Source organism: Sturnus vulgaris, chromosome 2 (genome assembly GCF_052056855.1).
Source record: "Sturnus vulgaris isolate bStuVul1 chromosome 2, bStuVul1.hap1, whole genome shotgun sequence".
Classification (NCBI taxonomy): Eukaryota; Metazoa; Chordata; class Aves; order Passeriformes; family Sturnidae; genus Sturnus; species Sturnus vulgaris.
The window spans coordinates 114,896,458-114,916,611 of record NC_142244.1 but is presented as its reverse complement, the minus strand read 5'-3'; the positions used below and the strand labels follow the sequence as shown (position 1 = coordinate 114,916,611).

The window sequence follows — 20,154 nt, the reverse complement described above, 5'->3', positions numbered from 1 at the left end:
CCTTCTCCGTGCATCCCACCTGAACCTCTCACATCCCCTTCCTGGTTTTCATATTTTATTTGAACCTCCCCCATTGCCCTTTCCTCCCATCCCAGCTGAACACCCACAGCTCTCCCCCCTTCCCTCTACACCCCACCCACCCTCTAATCCTTCTGTTTGTACTTCTGTTAGTTTAGGCTCAACCCCACTATTTTCAATATCCTTCACCCCAAACACAGGCACCTTTAAAGGCAATGGAGAGCTGGAAGGATTCTGCAAGGATTTGCAGCCAAGCACAGACCACACACATTGATTTGCTGCTTCCAGACTGATAAGTGTCCTGTACAACCAGAATTTGTGATTTCTTTCAAGCATTAATTGATAACAGCAAGTTCTTGCTCTACTTGAATTACTCCTTAAACCACTCTTCATTTTGATCAAATGCTTACAACTTAATTTCTAGACACCTTTCCAAGTAGGCAGACTCAGAAACAGTAGCTGTACTGTGAATAGACAAAGTAAATTCAGAAGGAAATGTGTGTTTTGTATAATTAGAATGACAGCTATACCCTTTACCACCTACAAATGCTCTCAGGGTAGAGTGCATGATTTTAAAACAACAGCAATAATCAGAGGACTCTTTTCCAAGCTCTTTCTGCTGGGAACACCTCATATCTCTATTCAACCCACTTCTTACTTAAATAACCACACAAGTATATCATGCCTGGAGGAAAACTTAGTGCATGTTGGGATTTGCATGTATTTCATGGGAAAAAAATTAGTGAAAAAGGGAGGAGAGTGAATGAGAAATAGGTGCATTTGCCTTCAGGACAAAGTTTCCAATTTTTCTCTTGGTTATGCAAGATAAGATTTTTTTTTCTTTAAAAATGGTGCTTTGTCACTGATTCCAGTCTCTTCAGCAAATATCTGTTAGCACCAGCATGGACTTCACAGGAAAGCAATAAAGCAGTTATTCTATGCTTTTAAAGACACACAGCCCCAAAAAGAACCCACTCCTGCCCAAACACCCCCAACCCATGCACCCGTATTTGCAGTTCAGCAATCCTGAATTTCACTCCCTAACAAGGCCACAAGTGCCATCTGTATGTCAGCCAGGCAAAGGTATTTATTCCTTTGGAAGCTCTGATTAGGGTCAGGGCATTAGTGTGGAGAGAAGGGAAAAGGAGCATGAGCATGCAGTTTATTTATTATTTTTTATCTACCAGCTGGTATAACAGACTGAGAGCCATTCTTTTGTATCTCCCTTGGGAGAGCAAGGATCTAGGGTTAGCACTTCCTCACCCTTTCTTGCAATGAGCTGATTTGATTTTTAGAGGGTTTTTTCAATTGTAAAGCCCCCCCCTTTACCCCAGTGTCACCCCCTTGACAACTCTCCTGTGCCTGACTTGCATGCAGGCATCACAGAGGTTTATTCTGTGCGTGAGAAAGGACAATCACCCTTGAGAAAAGCCTGCTCACAACCTCACTTCCACAATTCCCAAAAGCCATGAAACGTGGGCCTTCTTCATTCTCATATCACTGAGCATCTCACAGCTTGGTTTCTGCATGTTGCTGCACATAACAACACACCGAGCGTGTGAATCCAAACCTTTGAGTTTAATTGATGGCAAATTCACACACTGAGCACACATCAACACTTCTCCCTCTAACAGAACAGGTAACAGATCCTGTGCAATAATCACTAATTAGTGCACAGCCCTGCAGCCAACCACAGCCTGCCATCAGTTCTGCACAGCAGGCTGAGCTTGTATTCTCTCATGTGTTTTTTAGCTGTACTTCCAATGTTCCTAATTGTCCCTCAGGCCCCTCTTTCCCCCCAGCTCTGAACCCTTTCTTGATGCTGAGAACACAGGGGCTGTTCAGCCTGGGGAGGAGAAGGTTGTGTGGAGACCTCAGAGCAGCTTCCAGTGCCTGAAGGGGCTACAGGGAAACCAGAGAGGGACAATTCATGAGGAACTGGAGTGACAGGACAAGGGGGAATGGGAAAAAGGGAAAATTTACTTTAGATATTAGGAAGGAATTCTTCCCTGTGAGGATGCCCTGGCACAGGATGCCCAGAGCAGCTGTGGCTGCCCCTGGATCCCTGGCAGTGCCCAAGGCCAGGTTGGACATTGGGGCTTGGAGCAGCCTGGGACAGTGGAAGGTGTCCCTGCCCATGGTGGCACTGGATGATTTTTAAGGTTCCTTTCAACCCAAACTATTGTGTGAGATCCAGGAAGGGGACAAGAGGCCTCAGGCTGTGCCAGGGGAGGCTCAGGTTGGACATCAGGAAGAATTCCTTCACAGAAAGGGTGGTCAGGCACTGGAAGAGCTGTCCATGGAGGTTTGGAGTCCCCAGCCCTGGAGGTGTCACCTGGACATGGCACTCAGAGCTCTGGGCTGGGGACAAGGTGCAGATCAGACATAGTTTGGACTCGATGATCTTGGAGGTCTTTTCCAGCCTGAAAGGATTCTGTGATTTTACATTCACTAAACATGGAAGATACGAGTCCTGGCGACTCCGAGGCTCCCCTGAGCTCTGTGCAAAGCTGTGCTGGGACAGGCACTGAAATAAATGAGCACGAGGCTTGAGGGAAGGCTGGCAGAGCTCAGAGCTGCCTGGTGTCTGCTCTCATTAACAACAGCCTGCACGTCATTCCCGATGCCACAACTCTGGCCAACAAGCCACAGCTTGTGCTGCCTCCTTCCCTGAGCTTCCATCACCCATCACGGCAGCAACCTGAGGCTCAGGTGGGCAGGAGAAGGGTGGGAAGCTGTAGAAAATGAGCATCACTTGTTTCTCCTAATTTTACCTCCTCATTCTGCCATTACAACTGGGTTTTTTTGGACTTTTTGGTTTGGTTTTTTGTTATGTGTTGTTTTTCTTTGGGTTTTTTTGGGTTGGTTTTTTATTTGGTTGTTGTTTTTTTGTTGTTGTTTTTCTTTTTTCCCCTACACTTCCAGGACACCCTAAAAACCTTCTAGAATCAAAATCAGAAAAACACAGGAAGGTACTCAAGTGACAGCAAAAATAATAGAACTGAAAAACTTGGCTTAGCTGCTCTACAGACATTGCACCCAATAATCAGCTTTGTAAAACTGTCAGCAACTAACCAGGCACTGTAACTGGCCAACACAACTCCTGGATAAAGCAGGAGTACAAGGGAATTACACCCCAAATGTTGATGGAATTCTTACTCTGGGGGTGACACTGAAATCTCCAGGACATTTTCTGCTCAGATATTGAGAATTTAGCAACAGTGAGCTTGGGCTGTTTGGATGAGTGATCCAATGTTTCAGCCATCAGCTGTGCAAGAGAGCTGGAAAGGGACTTTTTATGAGGGTATGTAGTGATGGGACAAGGGGAATGGCTCTAAACTGAAAGAAAGTACAGTTAGGTTTGGTATTATGAAGAAATTCTTCCCAATGAGGGTGAGGAGGTCCTGGCACAGGCTGTCCAGTGAACTTTTGACTGCCCCTGAATCCCTCGAAGTGCCCAAGATCAGGCTGGACATTGCAGCCTGGAGCAGCCTGGGACAGTGGAAAGTGTCCCTGCCAATGGCAGGGGTGGCACTGGGTGATTTTTAAGGCCCCTTCCAAATCTATTCTGTGATTTAAAATTCTACTGCAGAACTCTGTCTGAACTGAGATGGCAGCAGTACAGATGCAGAACAGCCCTGCAGCACCCAGGGGAGAAAATAAATCCAGAAGAGCTTTCTCAAAGCATCTTAGAGCAACAAACATCCTTTCCAACTGTGGCTGCACTGATTTTTTAACAGCTTCCTGCCATGATCAGTGCAAAAACAATACTCAAGACAATCAAGACAAGCTGATGAGAAACATGAAATACTTTTTTTCCTTTGTCCTGCTGCCACCATGAGATTTTGGGTTTGCTGTAGAGCAGAAGTCCCTACATGGAAACAAACCTTGGTAACTATCTCAGAGATTCAAGTCACTTGGCTGCATTTGTGTCTCCAAAACTGCTTTTCAAGCAGAGCTTTGCTGTGCATCGTGGTGTGGATGAGCAGATCCTTCTCCCACGTTCATCTCCTCTCACAGATGAGGCCAACCGTGAGAGGGCCAAGAATACAAGGCTTAAAGAATTTTCCAACAGGTACACCCAAATCAATAATAAATGTCAGGCCAAAAGGAATCAGGAGTGACATTATTATTACTGTAAACAGCACCAAGGAAATCTCATCACTGGCCAAGAATTCACAAAGATATTTACCCCATGAATTTGCATGGGGTACCTATAGTTTGGATGTGACACACTTGGATGTGTGGTATTTATTCCATTCCTGGTTTTCCAGATGAGAAATTGAGACATCTTTGTGTATGCAGAACAAATCACTGCCAAACTGGCAGGGAATTCAGTTCTTGAAATAAATCCAACTGTTACCTGGATGTTAACTTCAGGCAATCTCTGGAACAATACGAGAGTACAGAAATGTGGCTGGTTAGACTGGCAGGAGACTGGCTGGTAGGATTCTGCAAAAATACTCACTTTTCACAATGACACAGTTTAACCAAAAAAAAAATTTTAGAAAGTGTAGAAACACTTGATACAGTCAATTTTCCTGAGAGAACTGAGCACAGAAACCATGAAAGATTCCATCTCTTCTGCTTTCTGTTATTACCAGTAACAAGCTACAGAATAAATATTTTAGAATGCTATCCCATGTTTCTGTAATTTAGGATGTACAAAGTTCCACAGCATGAGGGTTAATCTTATTGCTTTTGGGGCAAATCTGAGAGATTTGAAGGAAAAAAACGTTTGATATCTTAATTAAGGAACAGTAAAGAATAACACTGGCAGAGAAAGGATTCTGTACCTCGATGCTCCTTTACTTCAGAGCCCAGTGTGCCACAGACAGCATTCAATTAAATAATACTCTTAGCAATAAACAATGACAATACACAGAACACCACACAACATCACTCCTTTGGCTCCAAGTAATTCCAGTTTGTGACTGAACAGTTGTTACGCAAAAATCTCCAACACGTGGCTGAGAACAATGAAGCCTTCACATCCTACAGCTGAAAAGGCAGGGAACAAATTGGCAAGAGGAAATTTAGATTGCACATCCCTTTTGGAGTGGTTTTATTTCTTGTGCAGTCTGAAAAAAGCATCAGTACAACTTTGGTATTCACCTGGAAAAGGCTTAGTTGGGAGAGCAGTTGCTGCTTGTCCAAGGGAAGCTCTGTCTGAAAAGGCAGCAATTTCCAACATCTCCAAACAAAACAACTTGAAACAAAAAGCAAACAGAATAATTTGTTCTGGAAGGTTTTTTTCATGGTGCAGCACACCCAAGATACAGTTGTTTTCTCATAGGGATGTTAGTAACAGGAGTAATAATAAAATCATGCTGGGAGATGATGAGGCACCACAGCAAGGGTTGTGGAGAAAATCACAATCCTGTCTCAAAGGAGTGCTCTGGGAAGATCAGCTTTTAGAGAGCTTTCTATTGCCTGGCCTAACCAAAGGCTTTCCAGTGGTTATATTTTCCTCTCCTGAACATTATTTAAGGTAATTTTTACAGTAAGAGAAATCACCCACTAGAACAACCCTCCTAGAGTTGTGTCACTGGAGGTTTAAAAGATGTAATTAGCCAGGATGCTGGTGAGTGATGATTCTATCACCTCACCTATGCTCCCTTTCCCCAGAAAAAGGCTGGACCAGATCAATTATCTTTTGAGGTGCCTTCCAGCCTGGGCTGTTCTATGATTTTGGGGATGCTGAGACTGAAGAGGGACATTTCTACATGAAAACTAGCATGCAAGCACTGACTGCAGGGTCATTCCTTCTAAAATCACCTGGAATCAACCACTGCCAGAAAGGCAAGATCCTATTGCCTGTATGAGGTTATTGAGGCAAGGTAGCCCAGGAGGGATGCCAAACCCCAGAAGAGTACAGAAAACCAGGAGATTACATTAGGATAGAGATTTTGTGAAGCCACAGAGGTCTCTAAAGGTTGATTTCCTCTGAGTGCAACTCTTACCAAACAGGAAATTATGTGTTAAAATGATGCAGGTTGATTCAATGCAGCACAAATGCCACTGTCAGTAGTACCAGCATAGTGCAGATGGATTCTGCTAAGGCAAAAAACCTCTTCCTCCTCAATTAAAAGCCTAATCACCATTTACCTGTGTCTCAATAAAACTCTGTGTAAAAATTCTGTATTTACCATAACAGCTCGACCTAGGAGTTGCTTTCCTTCCCTTTTTCCTCCTTTTCTCATAGTACCCTGCCAGATAATGTCCTTTACCAATTAGGCACCAAACACGGGGGAAAAAAAAAAGTTTCAAGTACATAAACAATATATTTAATAAATAAAACCTAGCTTCCTCTTGCCCAATGATTTGGTATGAAAGAGAAGCATTTGTAGACAGGACAGCTGAGGAGAAATTGAACTAGCTCAAGCCAATGGTGAAATAACCCAGGAAATGTACTCAGGATATTAGGAGGCTAAAAAACTACAGGATCTCACAGTATTTGTGTGAAAAGTACCTAAGGAAGACAGAAGTGAGCAGGGAATTAAAAATTCTCTTTCCCACACCATTAAAAGGTACCTTTCTTTCTGATATGCATCCTTGTCCCATCAAATACTGATCCCTCCCATGCAGGTATTTTATAGAGCAGTTGACATTTAAATAAAAGTAGTTCTGCTCCTCTGACACACAAAATCTGTCACCAGAAACCCCTTTCCTATCCCTGTCCTGCAGCTTTACACAAAGCCTGGTACACTAAGGCTCTGGACACAGCCATGGCACCAAGAAAACCACTGGAGGTTAATTTTAACACCCAGACATTTAGACTTTGGGAGAATTTGTTGTAGAGATTATAAGGCAACCTTTAGGGGTCAAGTAGTCCATGTTAGTAGTAACTTTCAAAGCTGAAGTCGTTCCTACTCATATTTCTGCTAAAACATACAACTTTTTCATAAATATGATAAGCACAGACAGGATTTTTACAACCACCAATCCATCCTCACTGTCAGCACAGCAGCTGCTTTACCCTCAGAGAAAAAAAAACCCCTTCAGCACAGTTCTGTGGCTTAGTCTGCTGCCCCAAAAGACCTTGTTCTTCTGCCACAACAGAAGGGGTTTGCCCTTCAGGATTTCAAGCAACATTTTACACACACATATATATATATATATGTGTGTGTGTGTGTGTGCATATTATATATATATATATTTAGTTTATTCCTTTTTGCTATCAGCTCATTTTCCCTGTGGGAATAATATTATCTTCTTGACATGCAAAAGTCCAGACTGCATATCCATGGATGGAGAATGAAATGAAGGGGTACTGTCAGCAAAGGTGTTTGACCCAACCCACAATTTTGCATCCCCAGCAGCCATGCAAACCTTGCCCACTATACACTGGGGCACACTGACTCCGTGTGGCAGGACACAGAATATGCTTCAGACATTCCTTTTTCTTTTTCTTGCACTTCACACAACCTTGTGTGTGGCTGTGAACTTTGGGAATAAATTTTGGAAACAGAAGGAATAGAATCCGTATGTTTTTTCTGTGAGAAGGGGCAACGTGGGGATGAAAAAACTGCTGAACCGTGTTGGTAACAGTGTTTTTCACACAAATACTCACCAGGAACACACAGTAAAATACAAAGGCTATATATATATATATGTATATGTATATATATATAAAAAGAATGCTTTCTCAAGTGTTTATTACACGATGAAATAAATCTAATTGAAAAAAATTCACATCCTGAATTTCATCAAAGGGGACTGATTGCTCTTCAGACCTACTAGCTAAAAGCAAGATTGAAAGAGCAGGTTTAAAAAATTACATAAAACTGTATCACATTCTTCTTTCAGTTTGTAATTGGTTTGATTGAAACTTGACTAGAAGACCATAAAAATTTGCTTCAGCATTAGATCAGCTCTCTGGCTCAAGTAACACTAACACTGTCTGAAGGGTACAGGGTTTTTCCCATGACTAAAATGGAAATAATTGGTAATATTTTCTTCCACACCACACTCATGCCCACCCCAAAACCCCAAATTCCACCTACTTTACTGATGTTGTTAGATACAAGACCTAAAGAAGATAACAAACAAAGATAATTCTTGTTTTGCCCCTTTCAGTCTTCACATTTCAGTCTCTACCAGCTGACCACAAGGACATTCCAGCCACTGTGAACAAGGTCTTCAGATGTCATTTCCAGACTTGGAAAGAAGTGACATGGTATGAAAAGTGAAGTGAAAGGGTTTTGTATATCACAAGTGCTGCAAAATTTAGGATTTCCCTGCTTTGGTTAAGGTGTGTGATGATGCACCTGTCAAATCTCAATCTTACTGCACAACTGCAAGGGGCTGCTAGATTTGTGGTGAGATTTTTTTCTTTTTCCTTTCTGTTATTTTTTAAGACAGCGTGAGGTCTAGAGACAGCGTGAGAATCTCAGACTGGGGTGCTGCAGGGTGATCTGCCAATTTCAGCTTAAATTTCCATGTATAAACATTTTCCCATCTCTGTTTGGTATCCAGCAAACAATCCTAGTAGAAATTTCCCAAAGGTCTGTGTGGGTTTTTTTTTTTTTGTGTGTGTCTCTGAGTAGTGTCCAGGCCAGCACTCATTCCCCCAGTACAAGTTAGTAGCTGTACATCTGCTGCTGCTGCTGCTCTGTCTGCACCGGCTGCTGGCCCGGCTGCTGCGGCTGCTGCGGCGCCGGGGGCTGCAGCACATCAGTCTGAGGCACTGACCTCCAGCTCAGGGGGTGCTGATCTGGGATCTGGTTGCCCAGGGGAGCAATGGAGTTCACCAGGGTGGTCAGGTTTATGAAATGAGCCACGGACTGGGGGTTGGGCGCCTCGGGCTGCGGCGGGAGCGCAATGTCAGTCTGGCGGTTGTGCAGCATGGCCGAGCCGCTGACCGTGTCGAAGGTGACCGTCAGGATGGAGTTGTCCAGCTGCAGCTGCCGCTCCGGGGTGCTCAGGTGGCTCACGGCCACGGGCTGCAGATTGGTGAACTGGGTGCCAGCTGCCGTGGTGATGGGGGTCACGGTGATGTTGGTGAGCCCCACGGAGCTGGAGGGGGCTGTGACGTTTGGGTCGCTGAGGGTCACCACCACCTGAGGAGAAACATAAAGGTGACCTCAGCCTTGTGGCTTCCAAATGGCCACCAAACACCAGGGAAGTGCTGGTGGGCTCACATGTCCACCATGAGAGAAGTCACACGCAGATGGGAATGTAGGAAACTTGGAATGTACGAACTTCCATGTGTAGAAGTAAGATGGTGATAGGAGAGAGAGAGATATGCAATGTTCAGAACAAATAGCCAAATTAATTTTCACTCTTTTAATCACAGCTCCAGCCAGTTAGTGATATTTAGCAAACAAGTTGATGCTAACACCAGAGGAAAAGAAAACACACATGAAGATCGTATTGGTCCAACTTCTTGGGTTTTGAAACCCATCTTTGTATTACACCACAATTATCCAATCAGCTCCAAATGTTCCAACCACTCTTTTGTGATGCTTTTTAACCAAAAGAAGATTTATCCCTCTAAGCAATGCCACTCATCACCCTCCTCCAGCAGCTCACCTGTTGGATGCTCTGTACAGCTGAATTAGTCTCATCTCCAACATTCCCTGTGAATTCACCTTCCTTCTCTGTGTATTCACTGAAGGCAGGGTCCTCAGGTACTTGAGCTTCCTCCTCCTCACCTGATTTTTGTTTTTGTTTCTGGCCACGTTTAGGACCTTTTATGTGCTGCTTCCCTTCTGGTAGCTCACTCTGTTCCAAGGCTAATTCCGGCTGGAGCAACACATTTCCAAACAAAACATCAAGTCCTTTTGTTTAGTGAGGTTCCAAGAAAGAGACAATCACCTGAAGCTGGTTTACTGTCAGTTCTCGAGCAAAGAAACAAACTTTACCAAAATCCTGGCTCCAGGGATTGAGACCTCACCCTGTAATTACATTCTGCCTGTTATACAACCAAGCAGATCAGCACCTTGTGGCTGCTTGGACATGTTCCACTGGGGCTGACTCTAAAAAAGCACATTCCTCACCCATCAGCCCACGCCCAGCTATGCTCTGTACCCAAAACGTGATGTCCCATCTCACTCTGCAGCAGGCCTGGAACTCACCTGAACAATCCCAATTGAAGAGGCATCAATGGTCGTGGTCTCTGGCAGTGGCTCTAAATCATCAATCCTGACTGAAAGAATCTGAACACAAAGAGGTGTCAGCTGCAGAACTGCAGCAGTGCAAACCACAGTCAAACAGCACAGCATTTCCCTAATACACCCCATCACCAAGCCAAAGTGATGTAATCTAACATTTTACACATAGTATTTAATACAGGGAGTTAGCTGTGGCCTTTTAAAACAACCTTTTGGCATATCATCTTTTCCCTCTTGCTGAAACCCAGCAAAATTTGAACACAGTAAAAGAACATGTCCATTTTCATATTCTAGACAGAACATAATCCTCTGGGAAGTGATGAATTATACAGAAAACAACGTGTTTGGAAAAAAATTATTATGTTAGCATTTCAATTTATAAACCTATTAACTGTGTCCTACTTCATTATTTTCAGACGAAGCTACACATCTCAATTCATCAAAGAATAGAGACAAACTGTCCTCTGGATCTCAGCTATGTAGCTGCATTTTAAATCCCCAAATCAATAAACAAAGCATTTTGTTGACTTCCTTCACAGTCATCATGATAAAACAGGAAATCAATGCTAACGAAAAATTGACAGTTAAAAAAAATTTTAAAGCCTCAAAGGGAGCAGAAAAGCCTTAGTCAAACCTAAACAAGAAATGCTGAGGAGACATTCAGAACACAGAAAAAGCCCCATTGGGGTCAGACAAAACATCCCTCTAATCCAGATTCTCTCCAGTCAGCATTCATCTTTAATACTGAAAATAATTTTGCATCATCAGCAGATGCTGCCATCACCTCTCTATTCACCACTTTTTTCAGATCATTTCTGAATACAGAGAACACAATGGGGAAAAAAGAATCCATTATACTCACTAATGGATGGAGACAAAACATGAAAAAACATATATTTAAGCTGGGGCAGAAAAAGAGATTTAAATAATCAGAAGAACTTCATTTTTAGGGACTGAGAATCAGATAGTGAAATGGCTGATTCAGTTAAGTCTACGTTTCACAGATACTACTTAAAATTGGGCCCAAAAGAACAGAAAACAGAGAGAGGGAAAGAAAGTAATTCCTTTCAAGTCACTGAAGGCCATAAACATTCTTAAAAAAAGAGAAATTTAAAAAATTCCACAATCCATCACTCAAACTCGCTCACCTCTGGGTGTTTACGCCTCATGTGTCGACTCATGGACGCCCTGGTAGAAACCTTTGTCCCACACAGCTGACAGCTCTGGGCTTCCACCTTGTCATGGGTGAGCTGGATGTGCTTCTGCAGCATGTAATCAGTGACATACTTCTTATCACACACTGAACACGTCCACTGTTTTCCTACTGGTGGCAGAGGGAAGGAAGGAAACCCAATGGATGAGCATCAGTTTGCCAACTCCTCAATGACAGCAACAATTTATGCTGCTAACAGCATGTGCAACATTACTCTCAAGACTGGCCAGTCTAAATCAAAATCAAGGAGGAAAGTTGGGGTATTTTTGTTGGATACTGTTTTTTAGAGGGTTTACCTGTATGAATCAGCTTGTGAGTCTCCATTGTATTTCTCTCACTGAATGTCTTGCCACAGAGCTCACACATGAAATCTTTGATTCCTGCATGAAAAACACATTTGGCACCTGTGAAAGCAGCCTAAAGGTATCTGGGACAATTCTGAGTTTTGTATTAGAAACATTAAAAAAGTGAAAATCACAGACAAAAAAAGGCATATGCCCAGCTTCACCAGCTATTTTTATCTAAACCATTCCACTATACCCAGCAGAAAAGAAATCCCAGAGGAACTGATGTGGGAAGTAAAATTTTGGTTTAGGAAATCACAATCTGAACACTAACAAAAACAAAACTGTAGATCTACCCTGGACCAAGAACCTTAAAGAAAAGCAAAACCTGAAACCAACTAAACTGCATTTATTTGCAGAACAAGCGGTCTTGGCTGAGGACAGGACAGAATCTCACTTTTCAAAGAGCAGAACATGCATATTTTATTAGTTCTTGTCATACTGTCTGACTGTTTTAGGTAAGAGTTCTCCTGGAAAACATTTAACTGATTCAGTGCAACTTTTGTCCATCTCTGGAGCCCTCACCTGTGTGTCTCTTGTAGTGCTTCAGCATGTTGACTTTCTGTGCAAATTTTCGGTGACATTCCTTGCACTCATATTCCTTGATCCCTTTGTGAAGCTTCATGTGGTGACGAAGGGCATGTTTTGTCTTCATTCCTGTGAGACAGAAGGCACAGGACACTCAGTCCATCACTCCCATCTTCAGGGGAGAACTGAGGCTCATGTTGTTAACCAACAGCTCTATTTTATGTTTGCTGCGAGTCCACAGTTCCATATTTTTAATTGTTTATGTAGCAATGCACTTCATCATTATTATTCTATTTCCAGGAAAAAAGCTCTGGAAAACATCTGAGTAATCACTGACAGAGAAACAAAATAGCAGGGACAAGCAGAGATAAAACATCCTTAGAGGTGTCAGACTTACTACTACCTTTCACTAAAATACCAGCTCAGATTTGTTCAAGTTATAACACGAGAAATTAAAAAAGCTGAAGTGACTTTGACTCTTAAGGCTCTTACAGAAAGAAATGACTCTATTTTAAGCCTGTAAACAGGCCAGAATGAAAAAATCAACTTTCATTCATTTTAGTGCTGTAAATCAGGCATTCCCCAAGCTGACAGAAACAAATGCTACCAAAATCAGTGTTGTCTTACAGGCCACGAAACCAAACCGTACAAAATTAGGGCAGCTCATGTAACCATAATGCTCCTGATTAATACATTTTCTACCTCTCAAAAATGCAGGATTTACAGCACTGCCACTACTCTCAGCGTGGAAGCTGTTTTAATTCAGATATTCACCTGCTACTCAGTGTCACAATGAATGGAAAACAAGGCATCAGACATACCTTTGCCACACTCTGCACACAAGTATTCTCGGATATTATCATGGACTCGCATATGTTCTTTTAACATGTCTTTTCTAGCAAATGATTTGCCACATTGCTCACAAGCATGACTTTTTACACCTTGAAAATAAATTTAAAAGACAACGTAAACAAAAAAAGATGTTAATGAGTAATGTGCATCTTCTAAAAATTGATTAAAGTGGTGAATTAGAGGGCTACACCCTCTATGCTGAAAACCTATGCTGAAAACCACACCTTTCATGGATATTGTAGCCCAAATTAAATTAGAAGACTTTGAAGAGAGAGGAAAGCTGGCTTTTTGTGTGAGAGAAAAAAGATAAAGCCTGAGGTAAGAGAAGACTGAATAGCATGAAATAGTAATGAGCTGTTAAAAATGATTTTGCAATAGCAGGTTTCAGCCTGTGTAATGGCGAGAAGGTAGCATGGATAAGAATTTGGAACAGAATACAGAATTAGGTGAATCCTGCAAACATATTAACTAGGAATTTGGACTGTTTGTCCAGATCAAATCTCTTCATTAATATTGCCTGCTTTAGAAAACTGGTTTACTCTAAAAGAATAAATATTATAGTTGTCTTATTGTAACGTAGAGTGAAAGTCCTCTAGGAAAAAAAAGGCACTGGCAACAGAAATTTCTCTTTAATATTGATAATTATAAAGAAACACAACATTTTTACCTGTATGTATAAGCTTATGTCTTTCCAGATTTCCTATACTGTTAAAAATCCTCCCACAGATTTCACATGGATGGATGTATCTGAAACCAAAGAGACCAAAGACTGTGATTCTTCTCTTGAGGCAGAGGTGATTCTCAGGCATCTCTGTCACTAAGTATTTCATTAGCTAATACTAATTACTATAAAAGTTGCTTGAAGCACAAGTTTTTCTAAACGAGCCTTAAGAAACTCCCAAGCTGACTGCAAGCTTGGGGCAGTCTGGCATTGCTATACACTCAACTTTTTTCAAAAACATTTATTAAAATCGCTGATTTATACTTTTCAAAGCCCAAACTGAGGGGGCTGCTGACTCATCAATCCGTGTGAAGCCAATCACTAGCGACACACACTTCAAGCTTGCAATAAACATTTTAACCCCCATGTCACAGTTATTTTAGCACAGCCAAATTCCCTAAGAGCAGCCCAGGTGGCAGAGCCATTAGAACTCCAAGCAGACAGCTCTTCTCAGTGGAACAAGCCTTACTTCTGCACGTTGGGGTCGGGCAGGTTCTCCCTGTGGATGACCATGTGCGCGTGGTACGTGGCCTTCAAGGCGAAGCGCCGGTTGCAGATGCTGCAGCCGTAACCCTTCTCCTTGTGCACGTCCATGATGTGCTTCAGGTACTCCTTCCCTCTGCCAAAGGTCAGCTGGGGAATGAACCAATAGTGAATGCAAGGGGGAAAAAAGTCCTCGGGCACGGCGATGACCGGGTAACATCGAGCAGACATAAATATCCTGTGTACCACCAAAAATCCTGTGTGCCACTGGATGGGAAATCTGTGACAGCTGGATTTAGGCCTGGAACTCTTTGGAGATTACAGGCACGCTGCTACAGGACATCAATTCACTCTTTTCTCTAGCTGGAGATGCTGTCTCCACTTGTGCACAAGAGGACCTCAAGTTGTTCGTGGACTGAGGAACAGCCACGTTTAACCTCCACCAGCTCACCTTGAGTACTGTGAACAGTTCTGGTCACCACAGTATAGGGATGATATTAAACTGCTGGAGAATGTCCAAAGGAGAGCTACAAAGATGGTGAAGGGTCTGGAGGGGAAGTCTTGTGAGGAGCCACTGAGCGCACTTGGTTTGCTCAGCCTGGAGAAGAGGAGACTGAGGAGAGACCTCACTGCAGTCACAACTTCCTTGTGAGGGGCAGAGGAGAGGTAGGCACTGATCTCTGCTCTGTGTGACAGTGACAGGACCTGAGGGAATGTCCTGAAGCTGTGTCAGGACAGGTTTAGGTTGGATTTAGGAAAGGATTCTTCTCCCAGAGGGTGGCTGGGCACTGAACAGGCTCCTCAGGTTCTGGTCATTGCAGCAAGACAGAGCTCAAGGAGAGCTTGGACAATGCTCTCAGCACATTGGGGGGTTCTTGGGGCTGCACAGAGCCAGGAATTGGACTCAGTGAGCCCTGAGGGTCCCTTCCAACTCAGCTTATTCTGTGACTCTGCAAGAGTGAGGACATCATAGATGGAGAAAATGTCTGCTGGGCTCTAGGGGCATGGTGAGCTCCTGCCTGCACGCTCAGCTTTGGTAGCAGCTCCTGAAGGGCTGGAATTTCCAGGCACTGCAGGGCAGTTACTCTGGATCAGCTCCTGGAATTGCAAGTTATGACAGACAGGTGCTCCAGATGTGCACATCCATACGTGTTCCAGCATGCCAGGGTGAAGTGCCAGAATGACATGGTCTTTTGTTCCAATTCTGCAACTAGCCAGGGCATTTCTAACAGCACTGCACAGCTCAGTGAAGATGTACTCTGAGACCATTAAAAACAGATTTTTTAAGAGCTCAGAAGAGATTTCTCCAAGAGTTATCTGTATTTGTTCTCCCTTTGGCTGTTCAGTGTCCCCATCTCCTCACATTAAATCCCATTTTCTACAACTGTTTACTTCACAAACATTTGCAAGAGCACTAACAAACCCCTCAACTTCCAAAAAAGATCTTTCTGATTTGAACGGCCCAACTGCTCTCACTTGGAAGCACACTATTTTATATAGTTTATGTACTCATGAAGGGTCAGGCATGAAAATCAGCACAGTGAAAGCAAGCACATGACAAAGTGCTGTGACACCACACCTCCACATGTTGACTCACACAAATTTAAAATCAGTTTCCACTTAAAAACAGCTCCCAGGTAAGAAAATTGAAATATTATTATCCCCAGGCCTTAAAATGAAGATAAAGTAAGAACTTTCACCACAGTAAGTGTAGGGTGTGAAATAAACTGATTTCCAGGGGACAATTCAGTGGCTGAAAAAACAAAAATCTCCTATCTCTCTGTTAGTTTTGCTGTTCTCACTGACTGGTTTTGCACCCCACCTGCTCCAGAACAGTGTGCTCACCCAGGAAGGGCACAGAGTCCTTAAGGACCTGCTATTTCTTTAGAAAATGGCAAAAGCCACACAGTGAGAGGTTTAAAAATCCTTCCTCTCTCAGCTGACAACTGAGTGAACTACGCTCCAGCAGCACTTCCAACATCATCCTGTTAGTCAAGGAGAAGGGCAAGAATAAAGTCACACTGAACACAAGCAGCAGTCTCACTCCTCCAAACTGGATATCCACTAAAGAACCTTCTGACCTCATAAAAATATATCAATTTGTGGACTCTATCAATCAGAAATGCTGTAATCATTTTAAGTTGCACATAATTAAAGGGGAGTTCAAGATGTCAATGTCCCTTTATTGATCGTTCCTCCAGTTTTGCTGGTTTTCTTCCTCACACGAAAAAGTGAATGTATCTGTCTTTCTTTTTTTAAGTATTTATCATACTCCTTACAGGACAACACCTCAATTCTTATGGAACAGCCTCAGTTCACAGATTAGAGGTAAAAGCACTGCTGAAGACAGCCGACCTGACAACTGGCCTTCCCTTTGACAACCCTTAATGTTATTTAAAATTCTGAATGATTTATAGATACCTCCACTCCCTCCCCCATCCCAAAACAAGTTAATTTGAAAGTATTTAAAGCTACCTGGCACCTTTTGCAGCTATACTTGTGAGGCTCTGAATCTGCACTTTCATCAGAGTTGTCGTCGTTTTCCTCTGATGAGATTCCAATTTTACCAATGAACTCTTCCCTCTGGTGATCATCCATTAGGGCTATGTCCTGTGCAGAGTGGGAAAGAATATTTTGTTTTAATAGATTAAAACTTCTTCAAAGAGTAAGGCCTTGGTCACCTTTTGCTGCCATGAAAACTGCTTTGCATTAACTGCTGCAACACTATTTATTTAAAATATCCTCTTGCTTCATTCAATCCAGAGTTTTTCTGCCCAGGACCACATAAGGAATAACTTATTCAAACAACTAATATTAATTTTTTCTGCATATAAAAGGAACTTTAATGTAAAGAGATTCAGCTGGTGCAATATTATATCAATAAAAGCATCTTTAGGAGCACCGCTGAATGATACAATTCCCTTTTAATTTTATTTAATTCTTTACAATTCAGTGCTGGCAAAACAACCTGCCTTTTCTAATTGATTATTAACACAATACCTTAAAATGGACATGAATATGATCTCTCAACACATCCACCCTGAAAAATTTCCGTCCACAGATCTCACACGTGTATTTCTTGTCTCCATGTGTTAGAAGGTGTTTGTTCATATTGCTCCTACATGAAAACACCTACAAGGAAAAGAGAAGAAAGGAAAGAATTTTGGATCATGTCCAGCAGGGCTACAGTTCTTTGCAACATATCCAATGGAGAGCACAGAACACATTTACTGTCTTTTTTCATTCATTCTGGCCAGAAACATGCAGGAGCTCCTGTTAGCCAGCCAGCAGTCTGCCTCAAAACTGCTGGCATGGCAAAATCCAGGGGCACAGTTCCAAGGAACTGACTGAAACGAGCTATTCCTCAGGGGTGGACTTCCAAAAAAAGCTGCAGCAGAATTACATGGAGCAGGATTTGAAATATTTAGAGTGTCTTTTGAATCACAAATCTTCCATCTATCTCTAAAAAGATATAGCCACAAAGTCTACCTTGACTGACATGAAACATATCAAAAGCATTAAAACCAAAGGTCTACACAGCAACTTGAGAGTTCTTGAGCACTTTTTGCACCATGAAGCATTAAACATTTATAAAATCACAAGTTAAACCCACACTTCTTGTGACAACAGTGACTTAAGATCATGAGTGTTGAACATTCAAATGCAACCATGTCATGATTATGCCATGAATTCACTTTTATTCCCCATGGAAGAGGGTTCCCAACGCATATACTCTACTCCAGCTGCTTACAACCAGCCAGAAAAACTCCATTTTAAATAACATAAGCCATGAGATTCCACTGACACACACACAGTGGCCATGTGACACTCTACATTGTGCTGTATGTCCTGAGGAAAGTTCTGGCCAGAAATGCATTTTTGCTCTTGTCTTTGTGCTAACAGCTCCCACCCTCCATGGCCACAGCGGGCTTGGATAAATAATAGAGCTGCAGGTGTTTGAAGAGGAATCTCCAGACTGGACTCCACACCCTCCCTGGGCAGATGTTCCAGAGCTCTGCCACCCTCAGTGTGAGGAATTTCTTCCCCATGTTGAGGTGGAACTTGTGGTGTTTTATTTTACGGCCACTGCTCCTTGTGCCGTGGCTGAGCATCACCAAAAAGAGTGTGACACCATCCCCTGACACCCCTTGGAGATATTTGGATGGATGGATGGATTCCCTCAGCTTTCTCCTGTCTAGACTGAACTGCAGCACCACTGGAGCCACAATGCAGAGCCTCTCATGGCACACCTGGCACAAGCTCCTACCTTCCCACACACGGGGCACCCCGAGGGCTCCTTCTTGTAGCGAACCATGTTCTCCGTGCTGTGCTCAAAGTCTTCTCTCTTCACACGCCTCACCCCTTAACACAACAGTCCCCATCAAAAAAACAAAACAAGAAATAAACCATGGCTTTCCACTCCAGCTGCAGGCCTTTTCAAGAGGAGACTGGGAAGAAGAGGGAAACACTGGGAAGGGCCTCAATGCAGGGTTTAATTGCTAACAAAAGTGTGACTTCTAAATTAAAAGTGTGTTTTAAGAGTATAGAAGCATTCTGCCAAAGTGATGTATTACAGCTTATTGGTTATTAAACCAACCGTGAAGTGTCTGAAAACACTTTTGTCAAAAACATTTTTGTCAACACGAGGAAACAGGCAGACCTAGTAGGCCTTGGCACTTCAATATGGTATCTGGATCAAAAATTCATCCTCACTAAGAAAGAGAGGAGAGGAAGTCTCTAAAGAGAGATGCAACCATCCAGCATCAGCTATGATGCTCAGAGAGGATTTCAGACTTCTTTCTCTGATACTTTCAGGAGAGCAGAGGGCTCCTGCTCTTCTGTGACAGCTAAGAATGAGACACTGCCAGTGTCATACAGCCCTTTGTCCTCTGGTTCATGACACAAAATAGACAATCTGGCTGTTTTTCAAATAAAAAAATCACTTTTGGTTTTATCATCTAACTCACTAACCACATTCTAATACATGTTGAGCAATGTACCAACTTTTTCCAGTCCTTGACTACCTGTAATATCATTAGATGCTTGAGATTCTGAACAGTAAACTCTCATAATCTCATTTTCATATATCCTCAAGTGTTTCAAAGATAACATGCCACTGACACTGTATTTATTTAGTAGTCACTCTCAACTGTATGTGGCAAGTTAACTCTCTGCCTTCAGATTTTCAAGTTACCACATGAATTTTCAAAAAGAAAGAATATATATATATATATATATATATATATAAGAATATATATTTATTTTTTCTTTGCAAAGAAAAAAATATATAACTAAAATCAGCCGGTCTAAACTGCTGCATAATAAGCCATGTAGGTTCCACATGACTGTTAATAGCTCTGGACCCAGTACTGTTATTTTTCATAAATTTCACATTTTGCTTTAACTTGAAACTCTGCATTAGATAACTGATAATAAATAAAAGACAGCCACCATCCAGAAGAATCTAATGCACACTATCATTTCCTTAACCTGCCCACCTCCACTGCTGTTTCAAGAGAAATAATTAGGTTGATCTGCAGTAAATTTACCTTCCAAGTGCCGCCTTTGATGGTCCAGCATGACATCCTTCCTGTAAAACATCTTATTGCAGATCTCACATGCAAACTTCTTATCTCCGTGCTTTTTCTTGTGTTTTGAAAGGTTGCTGTTTGTAGAGAAGAATCTGAAACACATCTCACACTGGAATGTCTTGTCATCTGTAAGAAAGAGAAACCATGCAGCTCTTTACAGCTGAAAACAGATTTTGTATGTTTGTGAGACAGGTGGTTCTTCTGTTGGGTCTGGGTTTTAAACATGTAAACCATGCTCTAAGGGCAATTACCTGGGTGATTCTGGACTGACCATTATTGTGGGGCTATA

At 42.4% G+C, this 20,154-nt stretch overlaps 1 protein-coding gene across 8 annotated transcripts in view; it reads right to left on the bottom strand.

The window, feature by feature from the left end:
• Nucleotides 1-4,806: 4,806 nt before the first annotated feature.
• The window catches only part of PRDM15 (PR/SET domain 15), a 34,523-nt gene continuing 19,175 nt past the window's right edge, over nucleotides 4,807-20,154 (bottom strand). For 7 of the 8 annotated variants that reach the window (XM_014880641.2, XM_088160464.1, XM_088160466.1 and 4 more), the window contains 13 exons: nucleotides 19,824-19,991; nucleotides 18,542-18,636; nucleotides 17,275-17,406; nucleotides 16,750-16,884; nucleotides 14,261-14,424; nucleotides 13,738-13,817; nucleotides 13,040-13,159; nucleotides 12,216-12,347; nucleotides 11,643-11,726; nucleotides 11,282-11,457; nucleotides 10,098-10,178; nucleotides 9,553-9,765; nucleotides 4,807-9,080 (listed from right to left, as the gene is read on the bottom strand). In XM_014880641.2, the coding sequence (XP_014736127.2) occupies nucleotides 8,601-9,080; nucleotides 9,553-9,765; nucleotides 10,098-10,178; nucleotides 11,282-11,457; nucleotides 11,643-11,726; nucleotides 12,216-12,347; nucleotides 13,040-13,159; nucleotides 13,738-13,817; nucleotides 14,261-14,424; nucleotides 16,750-16,884; nucleotides 17,275-17,406; nucleotides 18,542-18,636; nucleotides 19,824-19,991 (2,060 nt within the window). In that variant the 3' untranslated portion in view covers nucleotides 4,807-8,600. The remainder of the gene's footprint in view (nucleotides 9,081-9,552; nucleotides 9,766-10,097; nucleotides 10,179-11,281; nucleotides 11,458-11,642; nucleotides 11,727-12,215; nucleotides 12,348-13,039; nucleotides 13,160-13,737; nucleotides 13,818-14,260; nucleotides 14,425-16,749; nucleotides 16,885-17,274; nucleotides 17,407-18,541; nucleotides 18,637-19,823; nucleotides 19,992-20,154) is intronic. The other variant, XM_088160465.1, reaches the window with a different exon arrangement.